Source organism: Bactrocera oleae, chromosome 3 (genome assembly GCF_042242935.1).
Source record: "Bactrocera oleae isolate idBacOlea1 chromosome 3, idBacOlea1, whole genome shotgun sequence".
NCBI classification, from domain to species: Eukaryota; Metazoa; Arthropoda; class Insecta; order Diptera; family Tephritidae; genus Bactrocera; species Bactrocera oleae.
The window spans coordinates 72,328,622-72,349,794 of NC_091537.1; the positions used below are offsets into that span (position 1 = coordinate 72,328,622).

The 21,173-nt window shown below is 34.5% G+C and overlaps 2 protein-coding genes across 5 annotated transcripts in view; one reads left to right on the top strand and one right to left on the bottom strand.

Annotated features, from left to right (window-relative positions):
- The window catches only part of uex (metal transporter uex), a 38,409-nt gene extending 36,532 nt beyond the window's left edge, over positions 1-1,877 (bottom strand). The window contains exon 1 of the mRNA XM_014233844.3: positions 1,284-1,877. Within this exon, the coding sequence (XP_014089319.3) occupies positions 1,284-1,744 (461 nt within the window). The 5' untranslated portion in view covers positions 1,745-1,877. The remainder of the gene's footprint in view (positions 1-1,283) is intronic.
- A 339-nt stretch (positions 1,878-2,216) lies between these two features.
- LOC106616882 (uncharacterized) overlaps positions 2,217-21,173 on the top strand; it is a 40,245-nt gene continuing 21,288 nt past the window's right edge. Inside the window, exon 1 of one of the 4 annotated variants that reach the window (XM_014233831.3) lies at positions 2,217-2,316. In XM_014233831.3, coding sequence (XP_014089306.3) covers positions 2,296-2,316 — 21 coding nt within the window. In that variant the 5' untranslated portion in view covers positions 2,217-2,295. Of the gene's footprint in view, positions 2,485-4,218; positions 4,307-21,173 lie in introns of those variants that run through there. The other 3 variants (XM_070106839.1, XM_070106841.1, XM_070106840.1) reach the window with 3 other exon arrangements.

The following is a 21,173-nucleotide window of genomic DNA, read 5'->3' on the forward strand; positions in this document are numbered from 1 at the left end:
CACTTAATTGGCGGTAGGGTACATGGGTTAAACATATAATTGAATTATTATTTAAAGAAATTTGTATGCACACAAAGCGGTTATGTGATTTAATTGCTTAAATAAAATTTGACAGATTTGATTTGATAAGTACATATAGCAAGTAAGAATTTCATTTTAATGACTTGCAAAATAAATCGTTGACTAATCTAGATATGGTACTTCAATTATTGCAATATTCACAACTGCAATATCTGCAATTTTTCTTAGTTTCAGCAGAAAATAAGAAGTATAAAGAATTTACTTAGTATATTCGTAAACAAATTCATTGTCCCCCCGCGACTACATACATACATATGTATGTACGCATTTTAATAACGTCGAGTCAATGTAAACAATGAAATCTGATATATGGAGCTACAAAAAACTTTGAGTCATCGCGATGCCTTTGCATTAAAAATTAAGTATAAGTAAAACCTTATTTATTTTCTGGTACACATGGTTATACAAGTGTAGGACTCAATAAAATTTATCTGCTGTATGTATTTTTTTCATATTATAAATGAATTTGCCTGAAATACTATAGAAATCACGATTTTTACCGACACTTAAAATTTCTACGATCTAATGACTGAAAAGGTTAAGTAAAGTTATTGTCGTTTTAGTAACGTAAAAATATTTGTAAGTTCCATTAGAATGCTGCCCAGTTGATTTTACTTGAACGGATAAAGGACTGTCGTGGAATCGGGACCAAATTCATACATTATATAAACAAAACAACTATCCTTAACGAATATATTTTCTTCATAAATAAATCATTAATGCTTTAATATAAATATTTTACTGTATAAATAATGCACTTGTATATTACACATACACATTTGTATGTATATGTAATTTATATTTAATCATATAAATTAATAATTTAGACTTTAGAAATCATATGTATTCTTTATAAATAACATATTTTAGGACCGAAAGAACCGTCTAATAACACATTTTCTTTAATTTTAATAATACCATTGACGTTGTATTATTACTGACTCCACATTACATATTAATTGATAACAACCGAGAAATACTTACATTGAGCTACTACTGCATTTTGTCTTAAAACAACCTTTTTTTTGGCAATTTGCCAACCGACATGCGCGCTACTAAATTTAATAATATTTCTTAGTTATTGTCCGTAAGTTTTTCAGCATATCAGATAGTTTTATTTTCAGTTTATTAACAACATCAATATTTAAAACTAAGCATATATCTAAGTACCTACATATTTATATATAACTGCATGTACTTACTTAAGTTTTGTAGAGTCGGAAGAGTATGTAAATGTGGTATTGCCCTTGTTTTCTGTAGGAACGTTTTCGACTATTCTAGGCACTACATCGTCAACTGGCGTTAATATTGCTCCACTTAATAAATCACTTTTACTTTTGATTTGTGCACAGCTACCAATACAAAAGCATTCTAAGAGAACAATTAAAGACAGTACAAGTATGGGAAGGCTTTGAATTTTTGAGTGTATAAAGGGACAAGTTGGAGCACTATAATTGCTATTCAAATGTTGAAACATTGATTTTCCACTTTTTTCATTCGACAATGTGGACCCCAGCAATAGCTCTGGAGCTAGTAGACCACTTGAGGAAGCTAAACACCGAAACGAAGAGGTATTTGAGCCTTTGGATGCCTTCTTCTGTAAAAACTGTTTATTTCTAGTCCGTATTTGGCTTTTGTATGACTTTTCTGCTTGTATTTGCATTTTGAACTTTTATTTAACAAACTTTATTTAAATAACTTGGTAAAATTCACTTCTCTACTTTACAAAAACAATCAAAAACTACAGGAACACCAAATGATACACTACACTTAACGAACAATTTCCAACTGTCAAATTCCACGACTTTCCACTGCTTTTATCTCTGTGCTGCTACGTCAGAGTTGCATTCAGTGTTGTCAGAAATGATAACTTCGCGCATATATTGAGGAATTTGTGATAGTTAATATACCGGACTTCCAATATACAATTTATAGCATTGAGTTTTTACTTAAATACAAAGTTGTTATTACAGTTGAACATAATTACCTTCAGTGGAAAATTTAACTTACTACATTCAGTAGTTTCTTTAAAACGAATATATAAATTTGCTAACTCAAAACAATTTTAAAAACATATGTACGTATATATGTGGCCACACGGAAAAGCATACATCGATAAAAATAAATATCGCCCATCCATAATTACTTTCGGCTTTTGTTTTCTAGTAAAATATTGCCGTTTGTACATATATGCACCGATATCGTTAAATAATTATGTTGCCTAGTGATATTAGGGTAAGTTTTCGCGGTAATTCGGACAAACTTTGAATTAAGCTAAGTACGAAGCGTTTTACGACTTGATATGCAGTGTTTGTGTTAAATTGGCATTTTATTTGAAACCATATTGGACTTAACTGTATGTACTTATGTATACACATAATACACATCTACAAATATTATAAGGTTCGTGACGGTTTTTATCATCAAAAAAATTTTTTTTATATACCACCACATGTGATGTGCAAATTACAATAAACAAATAAGAAAAAGATTTAGTGTAGAGAGAATTCCTATGCAAGTCAAATTTGTATTAAAATTGTAAACAAAAACCACGTTAAATTTCTGAAATAAATATGGGGAAAAATATCAGAGTTGCCCATCATTTTGCTTGGCATTGCGTCAATAACTTTTTATGTGAAAATACTTATACAAAAGGGTACATAAAATGTTCTGTCAAAACATATGTCGGACGCAAAAGTTCTATATGAATTGGCATTAAGAAAGAGTTGAACGATCACACGTACACATGAGTTAAGGTGGTTTTATCAACTAACTGGACCTTGAGGAACCCATAGAAACTTTCGTATGTCGTGTACGGCAATTTTTCTGTCATTCTCTTTCCCTGATTATGAAGAACGTCATATTTCCCTAATTTTTCTGTCATTCTCTTTCCCTGATTATGAAGAACGTCATATGATGTTCTAAAAATTTTATAATATGAATACACGTATTTTGGGGATATATATGCGTGATATAAGCCTACTCGGGAACCGAGCAGCTCAAAATATTATCGAAATGCAGAATAACCCAAAGTTATTTTTAAAATACTCAATTCATTTTCTTTCGACAGTGGCATGATTGACAAATGTTATAAAAAATGTGGGTTTTAACAGCTCTCCCTTGAATCGAAGGGTTTCGTATCATGTCATCCTTGTAGCGGTGAATAAAAGCGTTCCACTCTATAAACTTCGATGTTGCCACCATTCTAACCGTTAATTTGCCAAATCTTAGCCCAAATAATTCTCTAACTTTCACAAAGAATATTGATTTTGGAATCAAAATAATAATAATATCAGGGTTGTTGTAGAATCTGATAGTTGTCGGAATCAGAATTGATACCGATAAACAAATTTAATAGGTGTCATGAATTCAGATATTATTGGTTTGATGTTCAAAAGAAACAATGTATCGGCTTTGGGTATTACGGAAATTAATTTTAGCGGTTTTGTTATCAGAAACAAAGCAAGCAGTTTATAGCTGACAGATTTGAAATTTGAGTTAAGAAATAAATGTATGTGATTATTACGAATCAACATATCTCTATTTCTATTGGAGATAAAATAAGAATAAAACACAAAATGTCATAATTATGGAGTATATGGAAAAAAATCCATATATATTAAGAGAGCATTTACAAAACGTAATTTAACACCATAACAAATGCATCTTTATTCAGTCCATAATGTAATATAAATCTGTAAAGTAAGCAAGTAAATACATATAAGCATACAAGTAAATGTAAGCTAAATTTGACTCAGGATTCCTCTCGGACATCAAGTGGATTACTGTGATCTCTTAAAATCTTTCTTTTAATCTTTTGGTTGGTTCCAAATTTATTTAATTGCAAGTTTTGTCACATTAGCAAACAGCTGATTAGAATATTGTTTTTGTATATGTTCGAAATTACGAAAATCCAATCTGATTTCTCACAACTAAGCAAATCTGTCTTGTATTCAACAACAACCCTGATTAGTTAATAAAATTTTGTTAGTGCATAGAAATAAGCAAAAATGGCAACTCTTTGTAATAGAAGTGGTTATGTTCCACAATAACAACGACAATGTGTATTCTATTTATGCAGTTATGTTGTATGTATGTTTGTAAAACATTATATATTTACTTATGTACGTTACATTAGGTTTCGTTATTTGTTGCGGTTAGAACAAAGTACAGTCCTCTGATATGCAGTAAACAGTGAGGTTTCCCGTGCAGTGAGTTATAAATTGTAAATACCGTACATTTTATTTGATAGTGCTAATATTTACATATTTTTAATTGTATTGAAATCTAACACAAGGCGTATTCAATTTACATACGCGATAATATTTGCATTAAATTATGTGTATATTCATACCTATGCACATACACAGACGTATAATCATGCATATGTATATGTACATACATACATATGTGCATTGCTACATATGTATATAAAATTGGCATATACATACATTCACTAATACAATAGTTGGTCAGATATAATGGCAGTTTGTAAGCGATATTTTTGATTGCTAGAGTTGGTTATAACGTAGTTTTATAAAGTTAAGAACATACTTGGCTGACATACTTCTAGTTGGTATACTAGAATGATAGAAGTAAATTCGATTTGAATTGTTTCGATTCCATATGCTTGTTAGTCGTGAAGTTAAGGGTAAACGAACGAGAAGGTGCAACAGCGAAAAGATGACAAAGGGAATAGGACTACTTCGTGTTAAACAAGGCGCATTTAAAAAGAAAATTTTTGAAACAGTTAAAATCTATTTTTAGAAACCAATAGTTTTTTTTATTTTTTGACATGTGAAGAATCTTCCGTTAAATTTTTATGGAAAAATATTAAAAAATGCCGCAATACGTCATTGGTTACAAATTATTTGTGTTTTGAATTTAAGAGTCATATTCCTTAGAAGTCTTGTATGAGTGCCTGGTCATAGCGGAATCACTTTGAGGTTGACTTCGTAAATGTACTATTGCAATGTACGGATACAGTTTGATTATAGTTTTTATACATCATCAGCATGGAAAGGATAACAGCATATCGCACACTAAATACAAAAGAGTCACAACTCAAACAATTTCAAAACTAGAAAATCAATAATATTTAAGTAAGACGCTCTTTGAAGAAGATATTCTACATTATGGACAACGATTTGTATGTAAAATTTCCATAATTTTCACAGAAACTTTTTTTGCTCCTGACCATTTGCCATTTTTCGAGTAATCTGTTGAATTTAGTGTGCGATATAGGGTGCGTTTCGATTAAAACAAACAAATTTTCAAGAAATACATTAAAAAATCTGAAAATTTATTTATTTCCTTAGCGGCACCACTCACAAATGTTATAAAAAATGTGAAATTTGACAGCGCTCTCTCGATTCGAAGAGTTTCGTATCATGTTATTCATGGTAATAATTACAGCAGTATAGCAACAGTGTTGCATATGTGCTGATCCTCTGCTGATGTGCAGACAAAAATTTAGTGTTGTCGATTATTTACATAATATGTACGCAAAAAGTGACATTTGAACGTAATGCTATTGCAAGTGTTGTCAGAAATCCACACAGAACGTGATACTTTGACAAATTCGCATCACTGCTGTCGTCAGTGCCATCTCGAACGCACCCATCTACTCACGAGATGTTGATAGATGTACTCAAGAGTTTAAGTTAAAAAATGGTTACTGTTAGTTATGATGAAAACTCTTATCATGTGTTTAACTCAGGCGATTATTAAACTTTTCTTATTTGGTTATTGTTGCACGTCATAAGATCATTTGGACTGTTTTAATACCATTATTATAACATAGCTTTCATATATTTCATTTGCACATAATAGCATCTACACATACATATTTACATACCACATACTTATTATAAGAGTGTAAAAAAAAAAATCAGAAGTGTGATACATCAACCTGCTATGCGTGTACGTCGTACACGTCGAAAGTTTCAAACTAAACGCCAACAATAAAAGCAGGTAGGTTTTAATACCAAATGGAGGAAAAATGCCGACGCCGCCGTGAAGTTCATTGTTTCATCGTGGCTCAACCAAAGGGCTACCATAATGGTAAAGTACAGTGTCTCACAGCCTGTTTCATGGATCTTTATACTGTGAAAAGTAATGTGATAGTATAGACAAACTAATACAGTAAGCGAATAAATCATCGCAAGACGAAATTTAGCTGCCGAGAAAGAAATTTGCTACCGCTATAACCGAACATTTTATACTCTCGCAAGGACTAAAGCCGGGGAAATAGTTTCAATTGTTGGCAAAACTTTATATTAATGGTGCGAAAGAATTCAACATTCATTATTCGACGAAAGGGTAAAAGGATTAGAATCATGTTTGGTATCTTATTAACTTATATTATAGGACGTCAGCTCACTTAGTCTCATTACCCTATTTTGCTTCATATCCAAGATATTGATATTAAAATCAACCTGGTTAACTCAAATAAGATATAGAACTGTACCAAAGAGGCTAAATTTTATATCTTGGGTATATGAGAAAAAAATAAACTAGTGAAACGGAAATCATTATATTAGGAATAAGGGGCTTAGACAATATTCTAGACCAATTTCAAGTAAGGAAAGTATTGATCCAATTTAATAAATTTTTGATAAGGAAATACCATGAAGAGATTATTTATGAATTTTGATAATATACAGCTGTGTTCACAAAAATAGCAGTGCGAGAAATGCAATCAAGTAATGTTATTTTTTTTTCAAGTTCCGTTACGATTATTCCAACGTCTACGCATTGTTGTTGTAGAATGGAATGTGTATAAGGAAGAAACGAAAAAATCCCGTTAGATTTGCGAGATTTAAGCAAATGAACAACTCTTTTTGCCAGAAGCACCAGTCTTTGGCTGTTCATTAAAATAGCAGTGCGTATCTTGATAAGCCAAAAAAATTTTGTTAAGACGTTTAATTGATAAAAAGTAAGTGGTTTTGTGTTAGTGACTATTATTAACATTAGAAAACACTAAAATAAATTTATATTTTTTAACTTAGTGGGCAGGGGCAAACATTGTACTCCTACTAAGAAACCTGGGAAAAACATATAAAGACATCCAAGAAATATGTGGATGTTCTGCTAAAATGATTCATAATGCTTTAAACTTTAAAGAAATGCTCGAAAATCGTGGTATCCGACGTGAAACCACGCCTCATGAGGACCGATCTATTGTGCGATATAGCAGGGCGCAGCCTTTTGCATCGTCCAGCAGGATAAAAAATGACTAAAGCTTGAATGTTAGTGGCGTTACTATTCGGCGACGTCTTAAAGAACAAAATCTCAAAGCGTTCCATCCACGAAAAGTTCCACTGTTAGCCACCAGACATGTCAAAGCACGTTTGGAGTTCGCCCAAAAGTCACCTTAATTGGCCCATTACAAAGTGGCGAAATATTTTATGGAGTGACGCATGTAAAATTGTGTTATTTGGTGGAAAGGGCTCTAGAAAATATGTCAGACGTTCACCTAACATAGAGTACGATCCTAGGTACACTTTGAAGACAGTTAAACACGGCGGATTGAGTATTATGGTATGGGCATGTTTTTCTTACAGTGGAGTGGGGCCTATATTCATGATTGATGGGATCATGGATCGATCTGTATATGTTAACATATTAGAAAATGTTATGTTTCCTTATACCAATTGGGAAATGCCACTAAAATGGACGTTTCAACAAGATAACGATATGTTGCAAATGCAAATCCAACATCTCGATCACAGCTTTGGGAGGTTGTTCAAAAATCATGGGAGCGAATCCCTGTCAAGCGCTGCCTTGGTGGATTCTATGTCTCGCAGATGCCAAGACGTAATAAAAAATAATGGGTACACGACTAGGTACTAACCCAAGCAAACAAATTAAAATAGTTTTTTTAGAGTTCAACAATGTTTTTTTCAACTAATTCCACTGTTTTCATTACTCACTGCTATTTTTATGAACAGCTGTAAACAGCACTTTTTTGTTTAAATTAATAATGTAAAAAAAATTAACATTTCGAATAATAAATTGACTTGTTTTTGTTTAAAATAATCACAAAGTTAAAACAAAATTAAATTTGTGAACATTCATTTACTTTTTGATATATAAAATTAAGTATAAAGTTGCAGCTCATGAGCACTGCTATTTTTATGAACACAGCTGTACATATCTCATACATTGACCGATAGGTAGGTAGGTAGGTATAGTGACTGACTAATATCCCCTCATTCAATTGTCTTCCTTTTGAATTTCCGCTTCTGGTGAAGTTCATCGGAACAAAAATTTGTATTTGTGCAACCTCTAAAACGTAGTAATGAAATCATAGACCGATAGTAGCGAATATTTTCCTGTAAAGAGCCTTGCTTCTTCTACCTCCTGACAGCTTCTACCAAGCAATAGTCATTGTATGGGGCACCTAGTATGCTTGCATGTGTGCCAATTAGACAGTGACCTGTTAGCATCCCTATTAGAGTTCTTATGTAATTCCTTTTGAATTTTAATAGTCGGCATATGCGGCCCCTGTCCAATTCATGCCACGTTTGCATTCTTGTGGAGCAAGTCAGTGATTGACTCCACCCAGATTAAGCTAATTTTATAACAAGTTCGTCTATTAAATATCTACAATTAGCTTGAGGCATGTGTATTCCTTTTTTTCCGGAGTCCAATTGATGAGTGGTGCATGTTCTGGCTAGTTCATCTGCTTCACAGTTACTAGGGATGTTACTATGTTCTGGAACCCATTGCAGGTTCATCGTGAAATAGGATGTTAGATCCACTAAGAGATCAAGGCACACTCCTTGTCAGAACAACAATACTTTCTTTGATTGCTGTGATCTCCGCATGGAAGACACTGCAGTGGTCTGGTAAAAGGAATGCGATTTTGGTATCTGATTTGGCTGAAAAGACACCACCTCCCACTTGATTATCCAGTTTGGACCCATCCGTATAGATGCTTATTCCTGCATCCTTGTCCACCTCGCCACTTTCTCACTCTTCTCTGAAAGGGAAAGCAATATTGGGGACCGAATTAAGTTTAAATTCTGTGAGATTTCGAAAATCCGTGGTAATGGGTAGAAATGGGAACTTAATAAGTATCGTAGAATGCCCCTTATTACAAACGACCAATTGGAAGGATTCCCTTAATCTTAGAGCTGACTTCTTTGCCAGTTGCTTACAGAACAAGTCTGTATGCAGTAAATGTAAAATGACATTTAGTGTCTGACTTGGCGTTGTTCTAAGAGCTTTTTGTATACTTTGTATGCTTTCCATACGCCTTACCGCGTATTTCTTTTCCAATATTGGCCAGCATACCGATATAACATACACTAGGTAGAAAAGTCTCCGCTCACTGGGTACAAAATCTAAAATAAAAGTTTGACCAATTGACCAATTAAGAATTTTTTTTTTGTGTTATTAAATCATATCTTTTCGCTTAAAAAATTTGTTTTTTTTTCAAATTATTCAATAAACAAAAGCCACAGAGTTCATTTTCATTTTAAAAACAATTAACCTAAACAGAAAAAGTCTCCGATCATCAACCAGAACACAAAAATATCTAGTAATTATAAAAAGTTTAATAGCTGGTGGGGTAGCCTCGAAATTTTAGAGCTTCTGCTAGACGTTGAGGCATGGAATGTACTAATTTTCTCCTATCTTGGGCTGACATTTTACTCCATTCGTCTAATATAACGGTCTTGAGCATTTCTTTGCTGGTAATCGTATGTGTGCGAATTCTGCGCTCTAATAGAGCCCATAAATGCTCAATTGGATTGAGGTCAGGAGATTGTGGAGATGAATGTAGCTGTTTTGTAACATTGTAAAGAAGTCAAAGGCAAACAAGTTCCATTGTATGCTTAGGATCATTGTCCTGTTGGAAACAAAACACGTTTGGCAATCCTAATTTGTCAGCACTTTGCTTCATTTGTCGTTTAAAAATATTTAGATAAACAAATTTATTCATTATATTTTCGATAAACTCAATGCCATCAACTCCACCCCCTCAATTGAACTCCACCCCCACCATGCTTTACGGTTGAAGTAAGATTTCGCGCTTCAAAGGCCGTACTAGTTTTTCGCCACACCATTTGTCTTTCTCTTTTTCCAAATATACTATATTTGGTCTTATCCGACCATTAAACTGATTCCCAGAAAGATATAGGCTTGGTTTAATGTTCGTTTGCGAATGCAATGCGCTTCATACGGTTTTTTAGTGAAATGAATGGCTTTTTGCGTGCCACTCATCCATGATATCCAACCCTTTTTAATATTTTTATTGCTGTGTCGCTGCATATTCTTTTTTTAAATCGTATTTTTACATCTTCTGCTATTTGGGAAGCGGTTAAACGCGGATTAACCTTTACAAGAGATACAACTTTGCATGTTTCCCGATCAGTCGGACGTCCAGATCGAGGCTTTGAAGTAATAATTCCCGTTTTTTTTTGAAAGTCTGGATGACGTATCGCACTGATGACTCCGTTCTGTTGACAACTCGTCCAATTTCATGAAAGCTCCTACCTTAATTTTAATAGTACTTTCCGCTCATCAACACTTATTTCTTTGCCTTTTGCACTAATTTCGATTAAAGCTGAATAATTCGAAAAATTTACTCACAAATTGCAGATTTTTCCTTCGATTATCTAAATCTGTATTATTAACAACAACGCACAAAAAATTATCAGGTCTTAAATGCGTAGAAACTACAATAAACTAATGTAATAAGCAGTGATCGGATACTTTTTCTGCTTATTCTCCATTATTATACTTCAAAACTGTCACCCTAGCATTTTCATGACAGATTCCTATCTAAAATTAGTTTTAAGTAGCTTGCCATTGTCATTAATATTGTTTGCATAAGGGTATTCGGGAATTTACTTCTAACCGAAACCGCCACATCATCAGCGTAAGCCACAACATGTACCCCCTTCTCTTCTAGATCCAACAGTAACTTATTCATTGTCAGGATCCAGAGAAGTGGGGATAGCACGCCTCCTTGGGGTGTACCTCTTAGGACAGATCTGCACATCGCTGATGCTCCCAGCGTTGAAATAATTGACGTGCTTGTGAGTATCTGTTCAATAAACTTTCTGAGAGGTTCAAAGATGTCCAAATCCTTAAGCGCGGTCAGTAGGGTGGATGTTATTGAAAGCGCCTTCTATGTCAAAGAATGCTACTAGGGTGTATTCTTTAACGTCCAAAGTTTTTCAATCTCTATTACCACCGAGCTAAGTGCTGTTTCTGTGAATTTTCCTTTAGAATATACATGCTGCGAAACAGCCATTTTTCGGTTTTAATTTGGCCTTTTCCTAACCCATTTTTTGTATGTCCTTAAGAGGTTGTAATATCTACCCACTCATCTTCTCAATCTGAAATTTTTTGAGAGCGGGAGACCACCATGGGTCGTAATTCTTCCCCTTCTACGAGTTATTGGCAAGCCATCTCTAATGTTTGCCGACACGATACTGTGAATTGATCACAGAGATGCTTAGGCCCTCTTTGTTTTTGGGTGAGAATCGGGGAGTCATCTTCAGCTCTTGCAGATGCACTTGCCAGGTCGCTTTCCTATTATTCCTGAAAATTTCTACCCTGCCTACATTTCCTTTAAATTTACATTCAATGTAGCGGTGATCCGAAAAAGAGTGTTTCTCAAGAACTTTCCAATAAGTCATTTTATTTATCAGTTCTTCCGACACAAGTGTTATGTCTAATATTTTCTGTCGGTTTCTTGTTATAAATGTTGGCATACTTCCTCTGTTGCACAACAAAAGCTTAGTTCCTAGTAAGTAATTAAAGAGCAAGTCACTCCTTTCGTTAATGTCAGTGCTACCTGTAGTTGTTGTAACGGTTATCTAATCCCCGCTTAGGAGGTAAGTTTCAATTTGGTTGTCGTCGAGGTCATCAGGGAAATGGCTGTTAGATGAGTGAGGTTCGTTGGGCATGCAAAGAGGTGGTTAGTGTCATGCGGAGACTCATTGCATGCAGGACATATATTTGGTATGTCGGTGACGATTCTGAATAAGTAGGAGTTTAACCTGCTACAGTATCCAGAAGGAAGTTGCGCGAGGGTCACTCTAGATTCGCGAGGCAACTCGAGCTCTGTGTCTGCAATGGGTGGTGGTTTGACTCGTATTACGCCATTCACTGAAAGGGAGTCGGTGAAGGTGTTGATGGCTGTACTGTGAATGGCAGTCAGTGCATGTCTAAAGTTCGTTGCGTACGAAGTCTGATCGGCGTACTGTCCAATGTCGTCGACGTAGGAAGGATCTCTTGATGTTCCTAGGAGGCGGTTCCGCTTCAAGCAGAGGACTTCAAAGGTGGTTTCTACGAAAACATTCCAGCAGAAACATCTTGGAAAGGAGTTCGTTATGTTCCTCAACCGGAAGCATTCGTTCTATTAGTTTAAGACCGGCCGGCAGATTGTCTTGTAAGTTCCCAGCAACGTTTCTTTGTCTTTTCCCCAAGAGCTGACGGCAAGCGTTTTGAGGATTTTGTTGCGGCTCTGTACTTTGGCAGTTAACGCGGTCGTGTGAGGAGTAAAGAAGCACAGGCTGTCGTAATGCCTAAAATTTTACCAGCTCTTTAATCAGTTGCGATGGTACTTCTTCGTCTTCGTATGGCATATAGCATGACACCAGCCGGTATTTATATGTGTCCGTCTCCCAGCTTATGGCTGTGGTGTCTTGGTTGTTATATCTAACATAAAAGCGTTACGGTTTTTCTTAGCCAATATACACGTCCTATCCTTATCTTCGCAATTAGCCTTTTATAGTTTGTAGTGCGGTACCCTGCGCCCGCAAACGCGCCCTTTATTAACTCATGGCTCCTGAATTTGGACGAATTCAGGCTGTTCTGTCACCATGCGGTTAATTAGGGCTGGAGAAGCTAATTTGCTAAGGTGGAGATTAATTAGAATAAGATGCAATATTAAGATATTGTGTATAGCATTGGTTGCCTTATATTGCCTTACATTATATGTAAAAGAGCTATTAGGAAGCTCTCACCAAAAGTTGTGCTTTGGTTTTTGAAACCGTAATTAAGCCAATATTGGTGTATTTGTTTGGTAGAGGGCGCTTGGTAAAGCCACATCCGCTAAGCTGCTAGAACGTGTTCAACGAGCGGAACTCATTGGCATCAGTGGTGCACTACGTACAACACCAACGATGACACTTATTGCTATTCTACATGTGGCATCCGTGGACATAACCGGCAGATGCATTGCTGCGAAGGTTGCTATTAGATTCTGGGAAACTAGAAACATAAAGGATCCCAGAGAGGGGAATTTCGAAACTCTCTCTCACTTCGACTACATCCCTAATAATTTGGACCACTGCGCCGCGGAACCTACGCCTAGTGGCATCTTCTCCGTGCACATATCATAGATATGTGGGTGGGGCGGAGTCGCTGGAGTAGAGGCGCAGTGAGCTTTTTAACGGAAGCTAGAAGTAATCGAAATAGATATAGAGTTATATATATAAGTTAACAATAGTTAACTAAATCAGTCTCTTGAACTGCCAAAATTGCAACCTATGCAGTTTGGATTTCTGAATGACCGACAGCCGCAATTCAACACCTTGCAGTAGCCACCGACCGTGTGATAGGCGGATGTAACGCAATGCCTTACACAAGCTTAGGCGTCAGCAGAAACTTAGAAAAGCAGCGTCAATGGCAGTAGCGGCGATAGTAATAGTAGGTTATAAATAAGAGAAATGTTATTTAAATAAATCAGTTTTAGAACGGAACTCAAGTTGTGTTTATTTAAAATAACATAATTCCGTGGTAGTCGACAACACCGTCGCTACCGAATAAAGTAAAAGTAGTGATAATAAAAAAATAACTATTATTTAAATAGTTCGTGGGTACTCGACAACACCGTCGCTACCGAATAAAGGAATAGTAAAATTTAATAAAAATATAACTTATACACATAGCCAATAAAGTCTGCGTTCACCCGACACTATTTATTAAATGAAGTAAAAACACAGTGTAAATAGGTAATTCAGTTAAAATTTTGTACATGTATTTCTTCTTTATATTTTTAAGTTCGAAATACAAAAACAAAAATGTATATTCCTATTTTCATTTTTGTGATAACGGGATTTTAGTGTAAGAAGAAGTAAACATAGGCACCATGAAGTCTACGTTCAGCTTTAAAATTAGTTACAAAAGTATTAAAAATGATAAAGAAAAATTAAATTCAATATTTTGTTGGATAGCCGCGTTGCTTTAAAACCTCGCTCAATCGATTTGGCATTGATCTTACCAACTTATCTGTTTCCTTAGCTGTAATCTGGGACCATTTTTCTTTTATAACACTTCGCAAAGCCTCGTTACTTGTTATTGTATGCTGACGAATTCTTTTTTCCAACAGATCGCATAGATGCTTAATAGGATTTAGTTCAGGTGATTGAGGGGGCGTTTTAAGTTGTCTAGGAGCATTGTACAAGAGCCAAAGTCTAACTATTTCCGCAGTATGCTTCGGGTCATTATCTTGTTGGAACCAAAACGTCGAAGATAATCCAAAATTCTCTGCACTTTATTTCAAATCGTTTTTTAAAATGTTCAAATAACCCCATTTATCCATTGTGGATTCAATAAATTCAAGCTGACCCACACCGCCATGCAACCCCACACCATAATTCCGCCACCTCCGTGTTTAACTGTACCAATAAGATTTTGCTTTTCAAGGGCAGTTCCTGACTTGCGCCACACAATTTGTCGACCTTTTATGCCAAAAATGTAAAATTTACTTTCATCCGAAAATATTACTTGTCTCCAGAATTCCGGCGACTTATTTATATAATTATGAGCAAATTCAATGCGCTTTCGCCTGTTTACAAGTGCAATATATGGTTTCTTTCGAGCGACTCTACCATGATATCCAGCTTTTCGTAAAATTTTTCTAGCAGTTTCGGCACAAATTGTTTTTTAATGGTTATATTTACGTTTTCAATAATCTTTGTGGACGTAATTCGAGGGTTAACTTTTACCATATTTATTATTTTCCGTTCTTCTCGCGCTGATAATATTTTCGGACGGCCAGATCGAGGTTTTGACGTAAAAATCCGGTTTTTTTCAAATTGTTTACGACGCGCTAAACAGAAGAACACGTTCTTCCAATAGTTTGCCCAATTTTTCTGAGACTTTCGCCATCTTTCCACAACTTAATGATAATTTTTCTTTCCGACAGACTAATTTCTTTTCCTTTGGTTTCCATTTTTTTATATATTAATAAAACGCATCACGAGCTCTTTAAACGACTAATTATATTAAAACACAATAGAATCTACGCAAAAAGAACGAACAAATTCATGAGAAGTAACGGTATTTCCAATTCAAGCTAACTGAACGCAGACTTAATGGTGCCTATGTTTACTTGTTCTTACACTAAAATCCCGTTATCACAAAAATTAAAATAAGAATATATATTTTTGTTTTTGTATTATGAACTTAAGAATATAAAGAAGAAATACATGTAGAAAATTTGAACTGAATTACGTATTTACATTGTGTTTTTACTTCACTTAAAAAAATGTGTCGGGTGAACGCAGACTTTATTGGCTATCTCTCTATTATATATAAAAGTTTTCTGCTGCTGTCGAGAATCAACTAACATAATAGCGAGCTAGCTCGCGCTCGGCGGGGGGGACGTAGGCGAGCGAGCGTCCCGGAGCGCAGCGGAGAGAGGAGATGGGCGGAACCGGACATTGCCACGCCTATAAAACTCAGAAAGTGCCATTACTGAGCTGCAAATTAAAATGATGAAATTGGTACAAGGAATCGCTTTAGGGAAGGCCATCTGTAGTTCTAAAATTTTTTTTAAAGTGGGTGTGGTCCCGTACCCTATCGCCCTGTAATAGGTTTAATGTGAATATCTTACAAACCACTAAAGTTATATCAATGAAATTTAGACAGGACACCTCCTCCAACAGTGAAAATGGATGAAATCGGATGATAACCAATATGTGAGATATATTATTCAAACTCGGAGAGAATTGTTTTATGATAAGTATGTCCTTCTGTTAAAAATTGACAAAATCATACAATATCAATACTTTTACTTCCTCCCATAAATCTCATGTATAGATATTTGATCTTCCGGTTGCCTTTATGCCTTATATATATCAATATGTGAGTTATCTTAATGGTACTCAGAGAACGTTTTTTTGTAATAACAGTGTATCCTTTCGCCTAAAATGGATAAAATCGCTTCCCCCAGCTCCCACATACCTAATATAAGAATTTAAACTTCATACCGTATATATTGATATACTCATATGTAAGATATCTTAACAAAATTGAGAGAACGGATAATATTGGATATACTAGTTTAATGCCACATATATGTGTAATCGGTCAATATAATGATGCACTATATAAAATTATTTTCTTTATTCTAGCAGGCCATAGGCCGAATATGTCGGCCAGTGTCTCAATCAGTCGAGATCTGCCCTTAGTCCCAATGTATCTGATATGGTGATTAGATAATTTAATGGAATCAGGTGGACATTTTGTTTAAATGGTTTTGCGCTGAATATGAATGGACTCGGTGTAGACATTGGTCTAAACCCCATATCTCTAATATCCGATTATCTTATCAACTCTTTCTCTTTTTAATTGTCTTCTCTTCCTTTCCAATTCTGGACAATGCTTCCCTTTCACCTAATAAAACGTAACAGAATATGCAGCGAATTTTCTCTGATGACATTGCTCATCATACCAAGTGTTCTTGCAGATCCACATATATTCAATAACTTGCTACTAAAAACCAGGAAACCAACGATGTCGATAAGTCACGGTATGTTATTAAAGTATTTGCCGTGAAAACCATATTTTTGGACTACTTTACAAAAAATTAATGCTTTAACATCCTGCTATCGAAAAAGCCTAGCGCGTTTTGAAATCGTGTCTGTCGGTTAGTGCAAAAACGTCTGTTGATATATTTTATTATTTTTGGAACAAAATCAAAAATTAGTACGGTGAATGAGTTTCTTGTGTCGTTTCGAGACTGTCGGCGAAACATGAAATCATTGGTACACCGCAGAAACAAAGGAGCAGTCGATATAGGAATAGTTTCTAGGCGAACCAACCCCGAAGAAGACGAAGTCTCCTAACTGTCCGGTGGACACTATTTTCTGAGATTTTCAAGTCGTGATCTATGTTGAGAAATAAATCAACATATTTTCAAAATAAAAATTTTTTTTTTGTTGTATAAGTACTTATCTGACCCCATTGTATATTAGGATCCTTATAAACTCAATTTAGAAAGAGCACACAGAATACTCGTAGCAGATGTGCCTAAAATTTATTTGGTTAGAATATAATACAGATTGAAAATACGCAAAACCGAAAAATTTTTAAATTCCATCTAATTCCTTCATATTACAGTATACAAATCAGATTAAATTAAATGAAGTTATCGGAAGAAAGTTCTGTACAAATAGTATCCTTAAGATATGACATTTAATATCTCATAATGGTTGAAATCGGATCAAAACTTATTAAGTATCCAGATAACGAATATGTCGACCTGAACGCCCATAGCTCACTTTTTACCGACAAAACCGGTCAATCTCTAAGATATAACAATGAAACTTAGAGAACGTCTTTTCCTGGTAATAATATCTCCTGGTGTTATAAATGAGTAAAATCGGGTCATTGGTTCCCATAGCGCCCATATCTTAACATAAAAATTTTCAAAGTTCCCTTTGACTTTATACCATACAAGTATATATACCGGCCAATATGTGAGTTGTCTTTATACCAAAAATGGGTAAAATTGTGTCAATACTTCCTCCTAGCCCCCATATATATACATAATATAATATAATATATATATATATCATGCATATCAGTAAATATGTAAGACATCTTACGAACATTAAGTAAATGTATAACACTGGATTTACATTAGTTTTTGCCCATAATAGGTGAAATCGCTCACCAAATTACCCCAGCTTCCTTATACATACATACTTGTTCAAATATCTTTTTTGCCTAAAGTAATTTTATATAATTCTTTATTTCTCTTGGCTGCTCAAATACTTTTGAACATGCTTATCGTCGACAATGCCGACACAGTACAAAACATATACAGTTACTGACAATAAAATAGAATCAAATCGATGGTTCCAAAATAATTAACAATCTTTATTATTTGTCCGATATATTTCCGATACGTTTTTCCTTAATTAAAGTATTTGGTTTTTATTTTTATACGCTCGCAAAAACAAAGCAGTTTATTGCGAAAGTAAACTTTACAGTAAAAGTGTTCTGTAACGTCAAATTATACAACACATTATTTTGCAATGTTGTTTGACGTTGTATACTGACGATGTATAAATACTGTATCGATACTTTGCAGTAGTACGTTTTCAAAGTGAGCCAAAATGATTGTGGCGGTAATAAAAAGAGAAAATTTCCTAAAGCATTGCATTCAAAATGGACTAATTCACAATGTGACGGACCAATGGCCCAAAAGGAAAAAAAATTTAATTGTTCAACTCAATCCATGTGCGTGTGTGTGTGTTCGTATTTTATCTATTATGTGATATTTGATATGGGTTTCTTTTGACGGCTTTTACACACAGCCTCTTTTGTAACACAAACCGGTTTATTGTGGGCGAGGGGACGACGAGGAAAGACGAAGGGACCGTGCCACTCGTGTTCGGGTGGCACGCTTTGTGTTCTTGTTCGTAACAGCTTGCTGCTACCCTTTTTACCATTCCTTTTCACTTTCAAATTCTTTGAAAGGTTGCAAGAGCGCTCGGTTTCAAATGAATTCGTTCACAAATTTAAATTCTGTTATCTATTTTTTGTATGTGATATGCAAATATGTATGCATAGAATAATAGGAATATTTTGAAAAATTGTGAATAAGGACAAAATTAAGATACTCAAAATTCAATTTTAATTTTTAATAACATACCGCATAACCGCAAAGAATTTAGTTAGAATAAAATTATGGGATTTTAATACTTGAAGATTAGGAAATTCCTGTTATAAATTTGGCCTTAAAAAGATTAGTAGCGGGTATTCAATACATTCTGGTGGATTAGGGAATTCCCGACTTAAGTATTTCTTTGAAACTATTAAGCGGGTAGGTATTATGCATATTGTTCTACCATATTCATGGTAATTCATTGCAAGCAAAATGTGAGAACATCATCCCAACATACAAATGAAATATACAACACGCTCTAAGTGTTGCGCAGTCGAACCGCACAAATATTTACGAAAATTTTGTGAAAAGGAATGCAGAAAAACTATACTCGAGTTGCTGGACTCTTTTTGCCCGTGTGAATGCACAGAGCGACACCAAAAGAGAATTTGCCGAAAACGAGGGTTAAAAGAGTCTGTGTGTGAAAGCCGTCTTTCTAATATATTTTTGAACGTACCCATTTAGTTAACAATTCTTGTAATCACATGCTATAATGTATATATGTATGCATCTCGTTAAGATGTATGTTTATAATTCTATATGCATTTTTGAGTTCTTGCGTATTTTATGTAAATGCATATGTTTTTATGTACATATGTTTTGTCTCGACAAATTCTATGATAAACATGGTTTTTAAGTAAGGCTCTCAAATTCTGGTGAAAAGGCCCTTATTATTATACGTGCTAAAGTGTACTCAACAAGACATTGCAAATTCCTTCTATTTTCTAGCCTTGTAAATATTTACGCGCGTTGCTACCCTTAACTCCTTGTGCGTTATTTTATCAACTACAGATTAAATATGTTTTTGTTTGAGTCTTAGTTGCGCACTCTGAAAAAGGTTTGTGTTTACGCTGATCAATGGCTGCTTCAGGAAAAATTTGATCTCCATCTAACCATTCGCTCTTCAAACAATGCCATTATCCTGTGACTCGTTTCCCACTTATCCACCAATTTACCAGCAAAGTTTCTTAATTGTTTTTGAATTTGTTGGTATTGCACTTCGTAAAATTTTGAGGGATCAATAACATTAGAAAACCGCCAAAAATTTGTTTGTTGGTACCGGTTCACTGTGCCAAAATAAAAAAAGGGTGCGTTTCAAAATTGACATTGTTTTTAAAAAATCCAAAAGTTGCAAAAACCAGCAGCTAATTTTTGAACTTGACATATCTAATAGATCATATTAACAAACAAACCAAACAATATGGCGAATCCGGTCGAATCCATCCAACTTTTATTCCACAGAAAATTGGGTAAAAACCGCGATTAATCACTAAAACATCAAGCACAGATCACAAACACATTTGTCCATTTTAATACTTACCTAATTATTTCAATTAAACCACTAATCCAAACAAAAAATCATAAAAATAATATTTTATGTGTGAACAAACTTTGTTCTTTAAAAGAGCGCGAAAAGAAAGACCAAGAATCCATTAATTTGTTTGAATATTTTTTGTGGCGGATAATGTTGTTTTTATGTTTAATCGTTTATTGTTTGTTGTGTTATACTTACCAATTTTGTTTTTTCTTTGTGTGTACCATAAGTGATGTACGTTCCTTAACTCAGGCAAGATTAACAATTTTTAAGTCTGTTTCTGAGTTTTGTAGCTTAATTTGTGACTTAGTTTAGACACTTTATAGTAATTCGCTTAACGGCTGTTTGTTGGTGTGATTTTGTTCATCTGCAATACAAATACAAATACAGATTGCCAAGGTACACGTGTACCAACTTTGATCAAGTTACCTCAGTTTTTACTCAAGTTAACGCTTCAGACAGTTATCCAGATATTAATTCGTTTCGTCATCTTGGCCTTTTTGATATAACACTTTATTTGAATTAGTTCAAACGACCGTACGGTGAATAAAGCAATTATACTTTGCACAACATGCACATATTAAAAATCGGCTTTTGCACTCATTTCAATTTTTCCTGTCCGTAAATGTAGGGTGTTTGTGGATGTTATCTTGCTGCAACCTAACCGAGCTACTCTTTAATGTTTTTAATATCAATATCAATATTCAAGAAGTTTAGTTTTGCAACAGTGCAGAGAAAGGTCTAACCGTTTTCAATCATATATCGTTAAAAAAAAAACTGTCTACTTACTTTACTTAAAGTATCACACATATTAACCATTATAAACGATATAAATCTGGTTGACTGGAAAATCGA